Source organism: Diadema setosum, chromosome 14 (assembly GCF_964275005.1).
Source record: "Diadema setosum chromosome 14, eeDiaSeto1, whole genome shotgun sequence".
Lineage (NCBI taxonomy): Eukaryota > Metazoa > Echinodermata > Echinoidea > Diadematoida > Diadematidae > Diadema > Diadema setosum.
Genome location: NC_092698.1, coordinates 7,278,069 through 7,299,756, shown reverse-complemented (window position 1 = coordinate 7,299,756; position 21,688 = coordinate 7,278,069). Strand labels below are relative to the sequence as shown.

Below are 21,688 nucleotides of genomic sequence, written 5' to 3'. Positions count from 1 at the left end.
AAGCCAATTCATTGTAAACACTTGATTTCCTCAGGTGAATGTTACACTGAATTACGACTCAGATTATGAATCGATTATCAATTTTACAGAGATTTTGCCACGCAAGTCATTATTTCAAGCTGTAATGGGTGTATTTTACCTAGATCTCAACCACTTGAAAGGTTTCGCTGATGAGAAGAAATGACCTTTGATACTCGATGAATGGTTGTGAGCATTATGAACAGTTACAATGAGACAATTTCAGAATTAAGAAAAAAAAATAAAACATCATTGAAAAACATGCTCAGTTGACAATGCTCAGAGCAATCAATTAACAAATTATCACTCAAAAACTAGAAGCATACCCATGTATAAATGCGATCTACTGCATGTCAAGTTTAGAATTTAAAGGGAAGGTAAACCCAAAAAGCAATGTGGATTGAGTGAAAGCAGCAACATTAGTAGAACACATCAGTGAAGGTTTGAGGAAAATCGGACAATCGATGCAAAAGTTATGAATTTTTAAAGTTTTGGTGTTGAAACCGCTGGATGAGGAGACTACTAGAGGATATGACGTATGAGTGGACAACAATACAAAGAAAATATAAAGGAAATTCAACAAAAATTCACTTTTCTAGAATTATGAAAGAGCAATGGACCAACCTCTTTCAGAAAGCTGGGGGAATAATTGCTACCCCTAACATATGTCAATATCAAGTTGATGGAATTTGTAATTTTCATGAAAAATGGATTTTTGTAGAATTTTCTTTATATTTTCTTGGTATTGTTGTCCACTCATACGTCATAACCTCTAGTAGTCTCTTCTTCCAGCTGTTCCAACACCAAAACTTTAAAAATTCATAACTTTTGCATCGATTGCCCGATTTTCCTCAAACTTTCACTGATGTGTTCTACTAATGTTGCTGCTTTCACTCAATCCACATTGCTCTTGGGGTTTATCTTCCCTTTAAGCCCTGGTGGCCATGCTGAGTAAAAGATAAAGAAAAATAAAGTTAAATGTATTTTTGTGTTTGTACGTGTGTGTTTGTTGCACTGTCAAACAAATACTGTACATGTTATGTCTAAACAACCTATGTAGGAACAAACACAAAAATATTCTTTGCGATACCTTGCTCATTCAAAAATGAAATGGTTTAAAACAAGCGTTGCATAAATTGTGGCATACTCAGCATTTCTTGCACAATGGTGCTAGGAAGGATGAGTTTGACAAGGTGATAACAACAAATGGAATATCCCTCAAACACTGAAATCAAGTCCGTATCGTGAGTATACAACATGCACATTTTCAGACAGTGTATAATCACATGATATTTTGCATTGAAACCAGCTGAATCAACTCAAGTGAGCAAATCAGACACAAGGTTTCAAGTGGTCATTTTTTTCCCTCTTCCACACCAGGGCCGAGCAAACATTGCACTCATTTAAATGCTGATAGGAAAGAACACATCTTTCCTCAAATCTTGGTTTAATCCACATCCTTTCTTTTTTTTTTTTGGCCTTGAGAATTAAACAGAAATATCATTCAATCATCCAACACAACATATACATATATTCTTCTTACCAATATATGAGGAATTGCTTTCAATCTTTTGAAAGCATCCTACTCTTCAATTGCTTTTTATACTAGCATTTAAAAAAAAATAAATCAATACTGTTCAGCGTAATTTACTGACCAATTCAAAAAACTCCAAACACCTGGTTCATTTGCCCCCCCCCCCCCCCAAAAAAAAAAAAGAGTAAAACTTGAGAATGAACAAAGTAAAGAGAATTCTTCATTTCTTTTTTGATCAACACATTTCATCTGCTTCTGTCAAAGAAACACTTCCATTTGATCCCCCCTACAAATTATGTCTTTGCGTACTGCATTGTCATCACTACTACAAAAGCACGCTTTCTTTTTATGCACATAGAGAAGTATCATGATTAAACTGAAGTTTTCCGTTATCTCAGCACTGAAGGAAAACATGGACTTTGTTACTTTATGTGACTTCACAGGTCAATTCATCATGCAATATCTCTCCAAGCTTTTCTCACCAATGAATGCAAATCCCAACAGTGCCGTTTTACACTGGGTCACTTCCCAATTACACATCCCATCTATACAGATCCAATTAGGTATCTACAGAGATTCTGACCACTGTGAAAGTGGAACAAAGGAAAAAAAAAAACACAAGAAATTTCACTGGAACTTCTAAACTAAATGCCTGATGTCATCTACGTCCTCTTGCCGCTATTCTTGCCTCTAGTCCGTTTACCCCTCTTGACAACTGGCTTGTTCTTGATGAAACCACGCCTCTTCTTGCTTGTCTAAGGAGGAAGAACAGGAAAAAAAATCAAAAAGTAAATTAATAATAATGAAATGAATTTTTAAAAAGTTTAAAATGTATGGTAATGGCACGTTGATAAAGGGTGACATGTGTGTAACAGCTAAGTGTGAACTACAGATATTGGTATGATAACTGTGCAGCAAAGAAGTCACATGCATGAAACACATTCTGCTCAGTCGTCACACATTCTCCACAGATAGGGTTCTTCTTTTAAAAACATTTTTTTTTTCCTCTCCATTGAGAGAGAGGCATCACTTTGCTTTGAGATAACAGTGCTCTCTATACATCAAAGTACTTCCATGGGATTTCCTACCAAATACATCCAGACCTTCTATAGGCCAGAACTGTATGAAGCAAATCTAAAAAAAACTTCCCACAATGATGTGAAATAAAATGATATTAACCCTAAAAAGACTGGGGGGGGGGGGGGGCCTAAAAGGCCCCCCCTCGACATTTCGCGCGATTACTCTGCAACACGCAATGCTCTTGCCGCGATGCTCTATGACTTTTTTCTTTCGAGTTTCCCGCACATTTTGACACCAAATTTGTGACGCCCGGGGTTACGGTTCTGAAGTTACATAACTTTTTGTACATGCACATGAGGCCGAAAATGGCTCAAAAATGTGATTTTGTGTACAAAGTCAATGCAAATTGAGTTTTTTCACATGGTTCATATAAATATGCTTATTTTTACTCTCAATGGCTAAAATTAATTTGTTTTAGGAGTATTATGCTTCAAAAAGTGTCTGCCACAAATTTTGTTTAAAAAAACAACAAAAACAAAAGGTCGAAAAAACAAAGAAATACATAAGAAATTCATAAAACAATAAAATAAATAAGAAATCAATTTTGATACCGAATTTTTTTTCAAGTACATTTGCTAAGAATGCCACAAAGAATAATTAGTCCAAAAATGAGCACTTTTGGAGCTTTATTTACTGATTTAGATCAAAGAGTCTGATTTCTCGCATAAATTAGCATAATTAATCAAAATAAAATAAAAGAAGACTATTTTGGAAAATTTAAATATACGATCTTGTAGATTACATCGCACACTACCATTGTGCAAATTTTCGCGGCGTTCGCGCGATCCACGGCAGAGATCTTAAGGGGGGGCCCTTTAGGCCCCCCCCCCCCCCAGTCTTTCGAGCTACCAAAATAGCCCAGTCTTTTTAGGGTTAAGCGGCTGAAGAGTGCAGTCTGCTTATATTCACCAAATATCATGCTAATTGGGTATCAAACTCAAACCTGCCTGGTATAGCAGAGCATTGTACAAAGGTATGAGCATTGTGCACCTTCCAATAGCAAAACGACACTGTCCTGTCAACTTTGCGATCGTGATGAATGAGAATGAAGCAAAATTTTGCCCGAGTTTTAACAACTATTGATACAGTCCGGATAGGTCTCAGGGTCTGCTAAGAGGTAGATAGACTATGCCATGGGAGACCAGTGATGTGTTTTTATTGTGGCGTAGCCATGGAGACAGGACAGCACAGCTGGTAGGGAGATGAACATCATAAGAGCAGTGCGAGATAAAGGGTGGTGTACTACATGTTACACGCATCTCTCACCTTCTTGGAGACGTATTTCTTCTTTCCAGCTTTGCGCTTGAGCGGCTTGCCGAGGGTCACCCTGTTGCGGAGAGGCTTGACCTTGTAAATGCGTACCAACCAGTGCTCCGTGGTGTACGCCTCCTCTAGGTGCTCAAACGAGATGTCCTTCTTGCCGATTTCAACTCCTCGCGTCCGATCAAATCCTGGCGGCGATCTGGGGTCCAGCTGAGGCAATTAATGGGAAAATAAATACTTTGGAACTCACTGACTAACAATAACAACAACAACAACAGCGACAACGGTAACAACGACTATGATAACGATGATCATGAGGACGAGGATGATAAGGTCTTCTTCACTGTTGCCACTTCTCTACCAGAGGCCCCGTTATCATTACCCTCACATTGCAAGCTACCCATTTATACACCCAGGTCAAGAGGGACGTGGTGGGTAAGACCATCTTATCCAAGGAAGTAGGCACATGACAGGATTCAAACTCGGGACCTCCAATGAACACCACAAGCCTCATCCACTATGCCACTATGCTCCCACTATTAAACTCACTCGACTATTACAAGCCATTTGGGGATGACTCTTACCATGATGAAGTCTATATCATTACCAAGTTTAACACTAGCTGCAATAAAATGATACAAATAGTACTTTAAGTGCATGCTGAGACAAGTTGCAGCATTGTTTTGTATCTTCTAAGAAATCAAGTTCTGATGACAAAATCATCTACAAAATGAAAATACTAATCTAAATGGTAGCACTTTCACAAAACTCTGTTGAAAATATTTGTCTTGGGTGAACCCAACACTTGAGATAAACAGTGGTAATCAATTTCACTCAATTTCGAATTTTTGTTCCCTTTATAAACTCTTTATTTGTAGATACTTGAAATCCTACATGCAAAGCATACACAATTTTCTTTACAAATGCTATTGCAATATTAAACTAGAAATGTCGCTATGGCGACTGATGCCTCCGCCATAATGCATGATTCTCCCAATAGGTGTATAGTACAATGCCTTCACAATGTGTGATGACAGTTTCACATAAATGGCAAAATATTGAAATGACAGGTTTGTCAGAAATATCTTGAATGTTCACTTTCCTTGAACTGGGTTTGCTATAATTGTCTAAGAGTGCAGGTACACATATTTGGGGAATTGAGGATTTTTACTTGACTTCTGACCGTCCCTTTTATAAGTTTATGCATTGAGTAATTCTCAAGGTATGAAGAAAGAGTGTAAGTACAGTACAAAATAGTTTGGTTTTTTTTTTTTTGCATTTAAACCTGGTCTTTGACCCTTAACCTTTGACCTTCTGGCTGTAAATTTCGCAGGGAATCTCCATTAGGTAATACATGTATATATTAAGTTTTAAAACTAATAATGCAAGCATTGCATAATATACTAGTATATGAGGGAAATAGTAAAATTTTGAGGAGTTGACCTTGACCTTTGACCCCCTGACTATTGACCCATGACCCCTAAGTTCCCTGCCAGTCAGTACATGCGTATGTACCAAGTTCCATGAAAATACATTGAACCATTTGCGAGAAAAGTGAAATTGTAACATTTTCACCTAACCTTTGACCTTTTGACCTTTGACCTTATGACATGAAACTCTCTCTGGAGAATCTTTACACAGTAGTACATGTCTACACTAAGTTTCAGGAAAATACCTTTGGGCACTGCATAGATATGGGGGAAATAGCAACATTTTTAGCATTTTACCTTGACCTTTTGACCTTTGACCTCTTGCCAATGTCACTTAAATCTACTCAACTAGTTGCCCCATCATACATCATCCTTGGACCAAGTCTGGTGAAAGCTGCTTCATCCAGTCTGGAGTTATCGCGCAAACAAATACAATTTCATGATTTGACCTTGACCTTTGACCTTTGACCTTTGGCCGATTTCACCCAAAATCTAATCAATTAATTGCCCCATCATACTTTATACTTCAACCAAGTTTGGTAAAATTCCAGTCAATATTACTCAAGTTATCGCGTAGACGAATGCGGACGGACGTACGTACGGACGGACGGACGGACAACCCGAAAACATAATGCCTCCGGCACCACTTCGTGGCGGAGGCATAATGATAGAAAAATGTAATGTATTTTCTCTTCTTTGATTCATCATTTTTCATCCTTTAATTTGGTAACACTCTGATAAGGCTAATCTTGGCTGATTTACAGAATCTGGATCAAAGTTTCTTCATAATTTGCTTATTTGTTCACTTACTTGTTTATTTGTTGTGTGTGTGTGTGTGTGTGTGTGTATGTGTTTGTTTGTGTGTGTTTCCTTTTCTTTTCTTTTGTTGTTATTGTTTTGGGTAGAATATACAAATGAGAAGCAACTTTGCATTCTCTACATTGTGATAGAGCATGAAATATCATACCTGTAATTGTCCGAAGCGGTAGTAACACATCTTGTACATGAGACAGTTGTGAAGTATCGGGGATCCTGCCCTGTCAACACGGAACTCCCCATTAGCTGTGAAGTAATTGCTTTCCTGGTAAAGAGAAATTAAGCAAAAAATCTCTGCATTTTCTATTGGCATTTTGTTGGCAATGTATGTTTACTTAAGTTTTTCTCCGCGTTTAGCTTGTCAGTCAGACATTATGCGCAAAATGCTCATTTCCAGTGGTAGAGCAACATTACAACATTTGCAACATAAACTTACATCTTACGACTTTGTAAGAATTTATAGCATTCATATCAATACACTCTGTTAAATACATTGATAACATTACAGTGATAATGGAAGAATTTCTGATCGGAATGAAATTAAAAAATGGGAGAATAAATAACAAATACAAGAGCAATCAATCAAATTTAACATTGCTGAGTTTTATATTAATCTCTTTATTCCTACAGGTAATGTAGCTTTAAACTAGTTGTTGATACCAGCCTTTCTGTTATCATTTCATTAAAAAAAAAAAAAATCCTGTACTTGGAAACATCCAAGCAATACAAGCACAAACACTAAAGGGGAATTTGTTGGCACTGGAAGGGAAATAATAGAGAAACAATGGTTACTAGTTGCTAATAAAATGTGGTGTCACTAGGTTCTATCACACAATTCTTCAAGAAAATATACACAACTTTGCACTTGACAACAGGGATATTGAAATAAAGCCACAAACAAGATAAACACACTGTATTAGAAACAGAAAGTGCACCAGAGATATGAGGAAGAAACTACTCTCCTGAAGCAAAATGAAATGTCCTGTGTTCTTTTTCTTTGCCAAATAACTTGCCTATACACATTTATGTGGAAGAATGGACAAAACTGATGCTAGAGCTAAAATAATCATCCCAGTACATTCACTTTCTTTGTTTACATCCAACAAGGTGGTTGCAAGAAGAGAAGAGAGGAGAGATAACTTACTTTAATATCTCGAGGATGCTCCCCTTCAGCTATTCTAACCATCCACAAAAATTTGTTGATGTCGTCTCCGGAGTAGCCGATCATGCCGCCGAATATCACCAGCACGTAGTCGACACTCAGCGACTGCATAATCTTGTACGCCTCCGTCTCATTGGAGGACATAGCTTTACCGACCTGTGTGAATAATATCATTGTCCAATCAGCTTTCGTCATAAATCCTTTAGCGTGCGTTGATAAGTGCCGACTGGCACAAAAAAACCCATAGCACTGTACTCACTGTCCAAAGTCCCTTGCACAAAAGGGTTAATATTTCAGTGGATTCACAACACATATGTGCATGCGCAGAGAAGACAACAGTCAACACTGATGCAAAATGTTTGTGGTAGATGAAGAGTAAAGAAGTCAGATGATTTTAGAGTGAACATCCTTTCTGCCAGATCAGCAGACTGTATCTGTCAGGATATTTGCTTTTGACTGACCAATGCTACTTGGCTACGGTACCACAAAACTGGTTAAAACTTAGAAACAGGGATCTCGCCAGCGTATATCACCCTTGTCGGCGCCGACAAGCGTGCGGTTTGAAGAAACAATTGCCGACAAGGGTAAAACTTGCCGACAAGGGTAACACCACGCGTGAACTTGCCGACAAGGGTAACACCACGCGTGAACTTGCTTGACGAGCTAAGTTCGGACCAATTTCTCGCCTTTTTTACTCTTTATTATCTGGCTAGAAAAGAAGCTAGATGTCGAAAGGAGCAGCAGTTTACAAGCGCAAAAAGTTATCCACGTAGTCACCGCACCGATCACAACAACGCGGCTCAACATAACGACCTACATGTACTAGCAGCACATCACACACTTGCTCACTGAATGCGCTCTGATTCGGGATCCACACACACAATATGCACCAGGGAGGTCCACCTCCCTGGTTGCATGCACCCAGCCGGCTACAGACAGCCGCCTTTGTGTATGACGGTATTGTGAGAGGGAGAGAGAGGACGGAAAGAGAGGGTCGGAGGCCGAGGGAGGCTGAGGAAGGCTGACACGTGCTCGCTTGTTGTCACGCTTGTTGTCGGGTTACGCAAAAACAAACGATATGAAATGCATGTCCCCCTCCGCCAAAGGTTGTATTTTTTTTTTTTTTTTTTGCTGCTTTGGTTTGTTTGTTCGTTTATCTGCCTGTCTCTCTCTCTATTCGCAAAATAAGTGACCATTGGGAACAGATTAGGATGACATTTTCAGGAACAGTTGGTTGGTAAAATGGCGCAAGGAACAGATGATTAAATCTTGATAGTGATCAGGATCTATAATACCACCGGAGTTCACCGCCAGGATCCAAGATTTTTAGACTTTGTTTCGTATATTTGAAAGGATTCGTATCAATTCTTTAGGAAGCTGGCCATCGGCAATGACGCAAAATATTAGATGCGTTCAAAGCATTGCCGTAGAGAGAAAATTAACTCCATCTTTCGTTTAAAAAAGAAAGAAAAGAGAACGTGCGATGGAGTAAGCAAATGCAAATTGTTATTTTTATTTTTGGTAGTTTCAACGGGTTATTTTTTTTTCTTTTTATTTAAAAAGCCATGCGTTCCATTTGAGCCTTTTCACTTTCAATGGATTTGTAAACGTCATTCGTGAATATTCCATTTTCCTTCTCCGGGCCGACATTTATAGCAATTCTGTCATGATGGTCTTTCAACTCAAGTTCAACGTAAGTAATGCTCCACGTGCTTCTGGCTTGGTTTGTTAGCAGGTGTGTTAGGGAGCCTTCATGGGCAGAAAATAAATGGATAATCATTCATCAATGTTCCCAGTTGGTTTACATGCTATTTACACGCTGTTTACGACCACTGAAGCAAGGTGGCAGTACGCGCGGCATTCCTTTATCTGACATCTGGCTTTCGTGGAAATGTCGTAGAAATTTCCACAAGCCATGATATCAAGTTTCCCCACTGCCTGTGGTCGTGTTTTTTTTTTTTATTCTTTATTACGAACATCAATTTGTTCATCTTGAAAAGTGTATCGATACATTTTTTGTAATTTGCTTCGAGCACGTGTTTCTTTTTTTTTTATTGCAGCGTCGGTAACATTTTGTTTTGTTCATCGTCCGTGCATGGCAGGGGTTCATAAGAGTAGAACGATAGGAATGACTGGGGAGAAAATAAACTGAAAGAAGGAAGCATCTAGGGCAAGCTGTCTTTGTTTTTCTCTACACCAGCATCATGGTGTGTCTGTGTTTATTCATTTTTCTTTTATCATGCTCTTGCTTCAAGGAGCTACGCTTTTCCCGTGTAAAATTAATAATGGATACCGCACGCAGAGGCCCACGTTTTGACGTGTTATGAAGAACCATACATTCTTCATCTATTTATAATAATTTTTTCAATTTAAAATAAAGAATGTTTGGTTGTTCAAGTAATATAAAAAAGATTATTTTGACATTTCATGCGCTTAACTGCCGAGCATTTTCTTTTTTTTTTCTTCTACGGGAGAGAGCGAAATGTTCTCTTTAGCAATGACGGCCTACCTAGACATGTATACATATCATATATTGTGACGTAGTTTTGATTTTCGTGAACACGTGAATTGTTCTCCTTCCAGATCACTTCTTGATTTAGTGAAAGTTAACAATGTTTTTCACATTCACAAAAGCAGTTTGGTTAGCCTGTGTTCAGTTCGCTGCCAATGAAAAATTTCTAATTAAAGCGATGCCCCAAACGGGTTTACTCTGAGGGTTTGTTCCGAAATAATAATAGAATAATACTACATTCCTTATTATTCTGAAGGTTCGTTAATTGGACAATATTAAAGAAACAATGTCCGTTAATTTCCAAACAAAATCAGTTTTGTTATTTCGAACGTTCTGCCAGTGAAATTTCGGAATGAAACAGTAACAGTTTTCTTACTCTGAGGGTTCGTTACTCCGACAGAAAAAAAATAGTAATGAAATAGTACTAGATTCTATATTCTGAAGGTTCATTAACCGAAAGATAATAAAGAAAAAAAAAATTAATGTCCGTAAATTTCAAAACGAAATCAGTTGTCATTTCGAACGTTCTGCCAGTGAAATTTCGGAATAAAACGACGGCACAAAACAGCGTGTTTTCGTACTCTAAGGGTCTGTTACTCCGACAGAAATAGTAGTGATAAAACAATACATTGTAGATTCTTTATTCTGAAGGTTCGTTAATCCAAAAATGATTACGAAAAAATGTCCGTTCATTTCACAACGAAATCAGTTTTGTTAATTCGAATGTTCTGCCAGTGAAATTTCGGAATAAAACGACGGCACAAAACAGCGTGTTTTCGTACTCTAAGGGTCTGTTAATTCGCCAGAAATAGTAATGATAAAATAGTACATTGTAGAGTCGTTATTCTGAAGGTTCGTTAACCGAAAATTAAAGAAAAATGTCCGTAAATTTCAAAACGAAATCAGTGCGTCATTTCGAACGTTTTGCCAGTGAAATTTCGGAATAAAACGACTGCCCAAAAACAGTTGCAGTTTTCTTACTCTGAGGGTTCGTTACTCCGACAGATTAATGATAAAATGATGCTAGATTCTTTATTCTGAAGGTTCGTTAATCCAAAAATGATTAAGAAAAAATGTCCGTTAATTTCATAACGAAATCAGTTTTGTTATTTTGAACGTTCTGCCAGTGAAATTTCGGAATAAAACGACGGCCCCAAAACGGTTACAGTTTTCTTTCACTCTGAAGGTTCGTTACTCCGAAAGAATAATGATGATAAAATACTTAAGATTCTTAATTCTAAATGATCGGTAATCGGAAAACGATAAAGAAGAAATGTTCGTTTATTTCCAAACGAAATCAGTTTTGTTATTTCGAACGTTCTGCCAGTATACCGGTAATTACGGAATAAAACGACGGCCCCAAAATGGTTACAGTTTTCGTTCTCTGGGGGTTCGTTACTCCGAAAGAATAATGGTAAAATAATACTCTACATTCTTAATTATGAATGATCGTTAATCGAAAAATGATAAAGGAGAAAATAATATTCGTTTATATCCAAACGAAATCAGTTTTGTTATTTCGAACGTTCTGCCCGTATAATTTCGGAATACAACAACGGCCCCAAAACGGTTAGTTTTCTTACTCTGAAGGTTTGTTATTCCGAAACAATAACGATGATAGATGATAGATTCCTTTCTGAAGTTTCGTTGATCGGAAAATGATTAAGAAAAAAATGTTTGTTAATCTCCGAACGAAATCAGTTTTGTTTATTTTGAACATTCATCGGTAGTACCGACCTTTGGTGTTGTTGTTTTCGATTACAAACCTTCGAAGTACTCAGTAATGCATCGTTTCATTTTATGATTAAACAAACCTTCGGAATAATGACCATCATTACATTTTTGTATGATATCTCTTTGATGTCACGGCCAAACTACCGCAGTATACACAGAAAGGAAAGTGCAACGATGTCCCGAAAGTTCTCGATCGGTTCTCGCGCATCTGCATACAATAGGCCTACCACGTGGTCGAGCAGACGGCGAGAAAGCGAAAACACCACGGGTACTAGTATACGGCGCGCGTTGTTGCGATGCAGAGACGGCTAATTTATTGCAACAATGAATGAAACAACAATGAAACAGGAAAGGCCTAAAAGAAATCGGAACCTTCACCATCGGCACCTACTTCTCTGTCATTTATTATTTAGGAACTGCCGCCAACAAAAGGTATGGAGTTTCTGCATTGTTTCTGTGAGAATATGCCCTTCACAACGATCATTACATCTCCATGAAAATGTCGCATTTAGTGGCATTTTAGCGGCGATTTATTTGTGTTGATTAGAGCATTACCGAAGCATCACCCCCTGAAAAGCGCGAATAAATGCCGACAAGCGTGAAGAAATTCCTGGCGAGAACCCTGAGAAAGGGTCAGATCTTGACTCCCCAGTGTTCTACAACTACTGTCCCACAAATTGTTAAAAAACTTGAAAGCATCAAAAACTTGACTTGAGGATGCTGTATCATCCCTGCGGTGATGGGAACTTCTATCTCATTTGCATATGCTGAAAAATCTCCTATCTCAACTCTGAACAACAAAAGTACTGATTTGATTTTAAAAAGGGAATGATTATCAATGTAATTCATAAACAATATTTCTACATTATTTGATGTCAAAACTGATGTTACTGGGCAAAAGTATTGCAAAACTGAAATAATTTTGTTCACTCTCCTGAAAATTCATGATTTTGAGAAATAAGACTTTTGTCACCCAAGGGATGATAAGACTGTTATCCCATGTATTCCTGGAAAAACTGAAGGCGTCAAAAGTAACTACCAATGCTATTGGCTACTGGTCCGCATATTGCTGGACACTTGTGTCAAAACTTGACTTACCAACGCTATAGACTATTGTTCCACCTATTGGTGTAAATCTAAAACTTGACTTACCAATGCTATATGACTATTGTTCCATGTATTGTTGTCCACTAGCGTCGTCTTGTTGCCCATGCCTGCTATTTGATAGCCATAGTCCCACCACGACATGACACGCACATGGTCATCAGTATTCTTACGCAGCCAGTAGTAGGCCTCTCGAAAGTCGTCTAGAATCACGCGAGACCTAAACAAAACAATGTCAATTTACAATTGAGAGAGCACTGCACTAAGTTACAAGGGAATTAGGATCTACTAAACTTCATGTTGACATTGAACACTGTTGCAAGAGTGCTTAACTATTCACTTACAAGTCAATTTGATATTCCTTGTTTCTAGGTCTGACCCAGACAATGGTCTCACCTGGAATGTATGAAAACATCCCTCTCCCCTCCCCCCCCCCCCCAAAAAAAAACAAAAAAAAAAAAAAAATCACTATTATTTCCTTATGATTTTTTGTTTACCATATCTGCCCAACATATTTGGAGTCGGAGAGGTGTCATGGTAGTGTCGTGACTAAGTGGATAAGAGCACTCGTCTCTGAATCACATGAACGTATTATGGGTTTGTGGGTTAAAGCCCATGCAAAGCCTGACACATTTGCCCTTCAGCAAAGGCATTTTGTCCACATTGTTGCTCTTCCACCCTGCAGTAGGCCTAAAAGAGAGTACCCCGTAGGATAAGAATATTTATGTTGGTTGACCAACACGTGCGTGCCTGTAAAATGCCTAGTGGCTGGAATGATCCCAAGGGAGTGGAGAGTGAGCACAGTCAGTGCTGGTTGGAAATAATGCATCCAGTGACCGGGGTAATAATAGTCTGTAAAGTGCATTGAAATTCTTAACAAGTCTGAAATGTGCTACATAAAAACTAGCTATTATAATTATAATCATGATAATATATGTGTGGTCATGCTGAAAAGTACTGGCCTTTCCATGACGGTTGATGCTCTCGTAACCAACAAAGACTATCTGATATTCCACTGCTGTTTCAAGCAGGCACTACTTCACTCAAATACAACAGAAGCCTTTGCATCAAGCGGTGTACCCCTGATTGGGTTGAGGCCACCTACCCGTCCTGGTTGTGGGAGGCAAGCACGATGCTGGGTGAGGAGTAGGCGTTGCTGGTGACCCAGGTACAGTGTACAGAGAAGAGCATCAGTGTCATGATGATTGCCACCACCACGAAGCCCTTGAGGTTTCCCCCCATCCCCTCCTCCTCCTTCCCCTTGTCCGTCTTGATGCGACGAATCTTCCCAGCCTGCGGAAGGGTACAAGCAGCAGATTGTAGATATTCAATACTAATACTATCACACAGACTTGACTTGTTGTGCACACATGAGAAAAATAAAACACCACCACAACAAATTATGACACATGTCTACAATAGAAAAAAAAAAAAAAAAAAAAAAAAAAAACATTGAGAGGAGGGTGCAAAAAAAAAAATCTACAGGTGAAAATGTTGGCTACAGCTCAACAAAAAAATTGGGACACACAAAACTAGAGCAATAAGCTTCTACACTTTCAACATTTGATCTCAGAAAGTTGATTGCACTTCACATCTACACAAGTAAGAACTCAACTACACAGAACCGAACATAGAACACCTAAAACCTAGCAAGTGGCATCTTGGGTATCTAGTTAATTCACAAAATGCATATGAGGGCAAACTCATATCATCACACCTCTACTTCTTCTCCTTTTTCATATGGCAGTTTGCCTAGTTGATACCATTTGCTGACCGTTTGTTGCTAAAAATAACGTCACAAGACAGCGGAATTAGCATTGGGATCAATATCACCAACTGCTGAAATTTGGCAGCATTGATAGCAATGTGTAACTGTACATCCTACAAGCATGGGATGGCACTACACAATGCTATAGCCCATGGTATGACAGTACCCCAGGGTGTGGCATAATGTATCATATCCCTATGGGTCAAGGAGTCGCTCACCTTGTCGTAATACTTTCTGTTCTTGCGGTCATTGTCCTCCTCATCCTCGTCGTCCTCGTCCTCGGCCGACTGCGACTTCTTTGGCAGCTCGTCGACCAGGTACTCATTGAGGGTCTTGCTGATGGCGATGGCCGCCAGGATGCAGACCACTGGGGTGAGGGTCAGCATCAGACGCACCATGACCCCAGCAAAGTACACGGCACTCAAGGCATACAAGGTGACTGTACAGAGACAGACCAAAGAGGGCGATATACTGAATACATGTGAGCAGCAATTCACACCTGCGGTGTTTCTTGTTCATCAGCATATCTTTTTTCATGTATGCATATGAAGTACGACTGATTTAGATTTCCTATCCTGACTTCCTAAAGACAGAATCAGAATCAAACACGCAAACAAAACCCTAAATTACACTTGACATCAGGCCTATTTAAACCTTATCATACATATTCATGGTTAAATTTACTCTTCTCACCTTCCTTGCGACAGCCTATAAAGATTGCTTGCACTACAGCCTCAGTCTGTTTCTCTCCAAATCAAATTGTACCTTAAGAGGATTATTTGGATTATGTGCATCCTTATATTGCAAGTGATTGTGGCATAACACATAATCAAATACTGTATTTGTACTTGTCTTTTCAAAGGCTGTCCAACGCAAATCTGTATTGACCATCATTGGCATCCTTTTCTGAAAGGAAATTTTGGCTGCAACGTTTACAAGAAATGCTCGAGAGCTACGAGCTAACAATGAAAACCTACAGGCACTCTTTTTTTTTACCCACTACACTATGTCTTCTTCTTCCCTTCAAAGACCAGGGACCCATTTCATAAAAAGTTGATATGATAATAACTCTTGCTGGAATGTCAATTGTCATGGTAACAACAAAAATCCAGCTTCCTGATTGGCTGTTGCTATTGGAAGTTGCCATTCCAGCAAGAGTTGCTATCCTAACATCTTTTATGAAATGGGGCCCAGATGTGCCTAGCTGATGATGTTAACAGCTACCAGCTGTGCATGGCAAGTCACGAGGGAATATTATCATTTTCCCATTTTCCAAATTGTTTGGCACTTTCTCTTGTAGCTTTTGAATATCAAAATGAAGTCTAACTCACTGAAGACACGTTCATCATTGATCTCCTTGATGACAAACCAGAGTCCGGCCGGAAAGGTGCAGACCAGGATGTGAAGGTCAAAGAAGAAGGACACCCAGGTCGTCGGCTGGTGCTCCGACACCGACGCTATGATTGGAATGTGGATCTTGGCGTAGCTGAATGGACAGAGACATACAACTGGTTATAAAGCTTATGAATAGTTGAAGGGAAACTTTCCTCAAAGATCCGGTAGGGTGGGGATACCATGGTGGGGATACCATGGAGGGGAAAGGCTGGCACAGCTCGGATATATTTGAGAATTCCTGTAATAAACTGCACATAGCTTTATCACTGATCACTGTGTAAGTGCACACACATCTAAACAATCTCAATTAGAGTCAACGTTACTGATGAGCATACACTTTGATGCACATATTTGCTGATCGATGCTTTTGGCCGTTTTTGAAAGTACCTCGGTGAGCAGCAAATTACAGTATATGCCATATATTTCGCGAGTCTAAATTTTCGCGAATCGGGAATTCCCGACGATTTCGCGAGTGGTTAAATTCGCGATCATGGTGTCCTGTACTGAACGGAGAAATGTACACACGTACACATCGGGGATCAGAGTCAATATTTTTGTGTGTCTTTTAATTTCGTGAATAGCACCCGACTCGCGAAATTCGCGAAAATAAAAACCTCACGAAATATTTGGCGTATACAGTAATTGGGCTACCTCTGAATCCCCACACAACCTGGTCTTTAATGACTTTCCATTATTAGAATGGTCCCAATATTCTTTTGCATCCATTATGCAATTATCGGACATTAATATATGGCTTCCCATTACCTACAATAGTTCTCTTCCTCTACCCACACACTGTATGAATGGGTAACTAGTAATAAGCCAAATGGTGATGTAGTTGGTCTTATGTGTGTGCCATTAAAGTACATCTCCATTACATTTTCAAATAGCCTTGAACAAATAGAAAAGAATAGAAATGAAATCTGCATAATAGATTGGTTGAGGATTCACCATATGAGACCATAAATCAGAAAGTCATTAATTCTTACAGTTTCACAAAATGATTTAACGTCCCCATAAGTCTTCTAGTAATATTCACCCAAATCTCCACCAAATGACATCTTTTTTTTGTTGTTGTTTTTTTTTTGTTGCTGAAATGATATCCAGGGAAAGACATGCATCATTTGCATTAGATTTTTGTTGTGCTGCAATACCTTTGTAATTATGATTTTAACCCTATTCTAACTGGGCTATTTGAGACCAAGTTTTTACTGAGGGGCGTCAATTTGACCCCCCCTTCAGATCTTGGCCGCCGATCACGCGATCGCCACGAATTTTGCCTGAAGATAGAGCTGGATGTCAACTACAAGATTACATCATCATACAATAGAAAAATATTGCCTTTCTATTTTTAATAAATTAATTATGCAAATTTGTGCATGAAATCATATTTCCACCTATAACTCCATTAAAAAGACTGGAGGATTGCTAAAGTTTTGTGTCAGAATTCCTCAAGACACATCAAACAATTTTTGTGTACAAGAATAGCTCAATTGAAATTAATTTCTTTTGTTTTTTATTGTTTTGTTAATTTCTTATGTATTTTATTGTTTTTTCAACCTTTTGTTTTCCACCGTTTTTTTGCCAAAACTTGTTGCAGGCACTTTTTCAGGCTTACCTACACTAGAATTGATTAATTTCAATGGTTATAAATTGAAATAATCTAATTTATATATATTTAACCAAAAAACACAATTTGCATTGGATTTGCACACAATATCATGAATTTGAGCTGTTTTTTGGTTGACATGCATATAGCAAAACATTATGTAACTTCAAAATGGTGTACCCGGACGTCGCAAATTTGGTCTCAAAATATGCGGGAGACTTCAATGAAAAAAAGACACGACGCGGCAAAAGCTTTGCGAAATCGTGGCACGAAACGTCGAGGGGGGGTCAATTTGACCCCCCCCCCCCAGTTAGAATAGGGTTAAAGAGAGAAGGTAGAAGCTTCTTTATTATCAACCCAAAGCATGATTTTTTAACAACATCTTTATGAAATTTCACCCAGAGGAGTGCTGTGAGGTAATGACATCCTCAGCACATTTGACTTGCCTCTGCGGTTGTGAATAATACCACTGTTTAAGGAAAACTTACCCTGTGTCGTAGAGAGAGTAGAATCTTCCACTCCATGGCGCCACATAACCTGCAGAGAAAACATCCTGGCAATTTTAGAAATCTGCATATACTGTGGGCTCTACCAATAACAGGTCCTAACACAGTCAAGTCTACACAGAAGAGCACCCAAGAAAACAACAACAACAGAGCATTGACTTACAATAGCACAATGACCTTTCTGTCAGCAATTCTGAATTGCGACAAACCCCTTTGTCTCACCGCTACACTGTTACGCAATGGCTGCAAACTGCACTGCGAACAGTGTGTTGGATTTATGCATGGGTACTGTTTCTATAATAAAAATCTACAATGGGTCACTAAGAATGGAAAATATTGTTGATTTCTTTTGTATAATATGTTGTTTTTCAGTGTACCTTGCTGTGTGTTCATTCATAGCATCTTATCTATCTATGCCCCACCGAAGCTGAATTTTATACATTATCAACAACTCGTTGATTTGCTGTTATTTTGGGCTGATGGGTATTCTATACAGGTGGCTCCAACATCAGATTTGACCACACATCACCTTTGAATCCATTAAACAAAAGAAGCTTGCAGCGGGAAATCAATGTGATATGAACCAATACATACTTGAATGCACTGCTACATGTTGCCATTTGGCTGTACAACTTTATGCAAATACAAAGATCTGAAACTTTTCCTTTAATGAATGAATGATATCATTCTGGCAGAACAGCCAAGTGGAATTTCAGCATTCTTGCAAAATGCCAAAGCACTTTACTTGTAAACATTCTCATTATTCTTACAAGTCTTGTATTAAATTACCCCCATTGTCAAGACACTAGCTATCCTACTTACTAGTGATAATTTCTTTGTGGCACACTTACCAGCATATGTTAGGAACACGACAGCACAAAAAGTGATTCCCGCTGTTCCGATCACGCCAAAGAAGAAGAGTGAGCGGAACTCTTGCTTGGTCAAGAAGTCTTGGATATATCTCAAGAAGGCAAAAGCTTGTAGAAGCACAAATGTCCCTGGATATGAAAAGAAAAATAGTCAGTTTAAGACCCTTGGACAAGGTTGCTCCATAGATGTGTACAAAACAATAAGCAAAACAAATGAACAAAATAATCACAGAAAACAATGGAATCAAATAACTTCATATTTGTAAGGCTTTGGACATAAAACAGTAGGAGACAAGGTTACGCAAATACCTTATCGCTCTGAAACACTGCAACCTAATTCTCTATGTGGAGGGGAGCATAAAATACATATTTCTGAAACACACAAAAACAAACAATTTGTGGCATCGAAACGACAACTGATCCACATAAGATATTGCATCATGACAAATCCAAACATTCAAGAGGAATCTATAAAATGTGTTTAATAAACCAATGGAAGACAACTTATACACTCACACAAAACAAATAAAAAAGACAAATCATTATAATTTTTCTTTGCTGACAGTAAGATGTATACAACTTGCCAAAAGGTGAAATTCCATAGAATTTGAAAGGCTTACAAGAAAGGGTCACACACACAAAAAAAGAAAGGTTATGGGAAGCACTTTTTCTTGATGTTCTCTATTAGACACTTCACTCACCAGCAGCGGCCATGTGTTCACTGGTTCGGACAGGCTGAAATCCAACAAACGGCACTTGCATGGACAGTAACGTCCCCAGCACATAGTATGTGCAGAATGCTGAAACATCGGGATGACAATGACATTTGATAATGATAAATTTAATGATGATGAACAGGGCTCAACACATTAGTAGTGGCCTGGAACCACTAAGAGTTGATGTCAAATTCCCAAAAAGGCCATCTTTTGGTAGCCAGATCAGGCACTTCAGATTCAAAATGGATTGCTATGTTTCTAATAACTTTGGGCCACTACATTTCTTGTTTTGGCCATCACAATTGGCTTGAATGGGCTACCAGAAAAAAAAAAGTTAGTACCGAGCACCGATGATGACAATAGTGATACGTCAGTGTATATTATGCAGGATAAGAATCTCGGAAGCTGTGTACCATATGCACACACACACAGACCAGCTCAAGGGAAACAGACACTGCCTTTAATGACAAGATGGTATCATATTACAGTCTCTTTCTTGTACACACACCAGAGACCTAAATGCCGAGCGTTCTGTGATGAATAGGATGTTACATTGTGCTGGTCACATTAAATTCCCGATTTCAGCACAAATGCCATACTCTTCATCAAGGAATGCAATGAATAGAGACTGAAAAATACATTGCATTTGCAGTGCATGTCTCTTCACTGAAGTTACATCATTACATTGCATCCTCATTCAGAAACTTAGCAAAATAATGTGGAAAATTCTTGAAAAGAAAATCTTCTTTGAAAAATAAACATTTTTTAAAAAAATCTGTTTACAGATTACCAAAATGAGAAAAAAGCTCTTCCCAAACACATAAATTGTCTTACATCACAACTATTCCTTGCAGAGTTCAATAATCAGAGCATAAGAACTACACCTGCTTAAATAATAAACATCAAAACTTACTACATGAAAGTGTTGTATGGATGTGAGGACTCAACATTACACTCTAAATAAACTCCTCACACATTAACCTGTTGAGGACGCGCTGATTTTGCTACAACATGCATTTCCCATAGACCCCTGTCTGTCCTTTCAATCACTACTTTGTGATGGTACACCCTTCTCCTAATTCCTGCTTTGGAATGTAGCATGCATACTGTTCACACTTACCCACGTATATACGATTGGAGTACCTCCCCATGAGTAGAAGCACACATACATGTAGAGGGATAAGGTTGATTATGAACACGTAGCCACCCCATGCCGAGACCTGAAAGTAATATCACCAGGTAACAAAATTTTTATTGCACCCAGTGAGAAACGTCAAAAAATAATTGAAGCCAAGAAATAAACCTGCATTATTTGCCTCTCTTAACCTGGAGAGTACTGTAAAACGAGAAATGTTCGTGTGCATTTTAATTTCACGAATTTCACGAGCCAAAATTCGCGAAATTAAAATGCATGCAAAAGTTCTTGTCTACACTACATGCACTGAATGTAAGAGGCAACTCGCAAAAATTTCATGCTGCATAAAAGGCTGTTGGCTCCAATTCGCCAAAATTTGATGCCGCGAAAATATCGTATTTTACAGATACATGTGTAGTTCCATCACTTTGCACACAGAGCTGAAAAACATGCAATAGACGCTGTCCTCCATAATTTTGAGGATAATTTGAGAAATATCTAACACGAACAAATCCCATCCAGGCTAACAGGATAGTAAATTCACTAAGGTACTTGTAGGACAAATGAAAATTGAACGTTGGCTTATAGACTGATTCTTAGTCAGGCCTGTCTTAGTTAAGTGTGATAATCATGATTTATGTAAGTCATGATATATTATACAAGAGTAACAAATCAAATTTGCCATGGCAATCACACATGTACATTTGTAATGAAGCAATTAAATGCTGAAGCCTAATACCTGACATGGTATCTTCGGTGTGTCTTCTAATCAGGACAGAAAAGCTATTCCCCCTCCCCCTCCCCCCCCCCCCCAAAAAAAAAAAACAATGTTAACAATTGACATTTACATATGTGTCTGCCCAGCGAAATAAACTGACTTGTACCCAAATTCTGTCCCAGGATTTGTCAATACCAAGCAAAGGTCATATATTGTAACTGTGGAAATTTTCATGCATTTTCCACTGCATAAAATTACCCCGAGAAGATAAAAATGGACAATTTTTATTATTATTATTTTTTTTTTGCTTGATGAACTA

At 38.5% G+C, this 21,688-nt stretch overlaps 1 protein-coding gene across 1 annotated transcript in view; it reads right to left on the bottom strand.

Annotated features, from left to right (window-relative positions):
- Positions 1-1,782: 1,782 nt before the first annotated feature.
- The window catches only part of LOC140238151 (dolichyl-diphosphooligosaccharide--protein glycosyltransferase subunit STT3B-like), a 33,745-nt gene continuing 13,839 nt past the window's right edge, over positions 1,783-21,688 (bottom strand). The window contains exons 7-18 of the mRNA XM_072318090.1: positions 20,637-20,736; positions 19,502-19,600; positions 18,783-18,929; positions 17,914-17,962; positions 15,753-15,907; positions 14,640-14,860; positions 13,759-13,946; positions 12,702-12,873; positions 7,286-7,459; positions 6,293-6,406; positions 3,899-4,105; positions 1,783-2,307 (exon numbers count right to left, since the gene is read on the bottom strand). Coding sequence (XP_072174191.1) covers positions 2,215-2,307; positions 3,899-4,105; positions 6,293-6,406; positions 7,286-7,459; positions 12,702-12,873; positions 13,759-13,946; positions 14,640-14,860; positions 15,753-15,907; positions 17,914-17,962; positions 18,783-18,929; positions 19,502-19,600; positions 20,637-20,736 — 1,719 coding nt within the window. The 3' untranslated portion in view covers positions 1,783-2,214. The remainder of the gene's footprint in view (positions 2,308-3,898; positions 4,106-6,292; positions 6,407-7,285; positions 7,460-12,701; positions 12,874-13,758; positions 13,947-14,639; positions 14,861-15,752; positions 15,908-17,913; positions 17,963-18,782; positions 18,930-19,501; positions 19,601-20,636; positions 20,737-21,688) is intronic.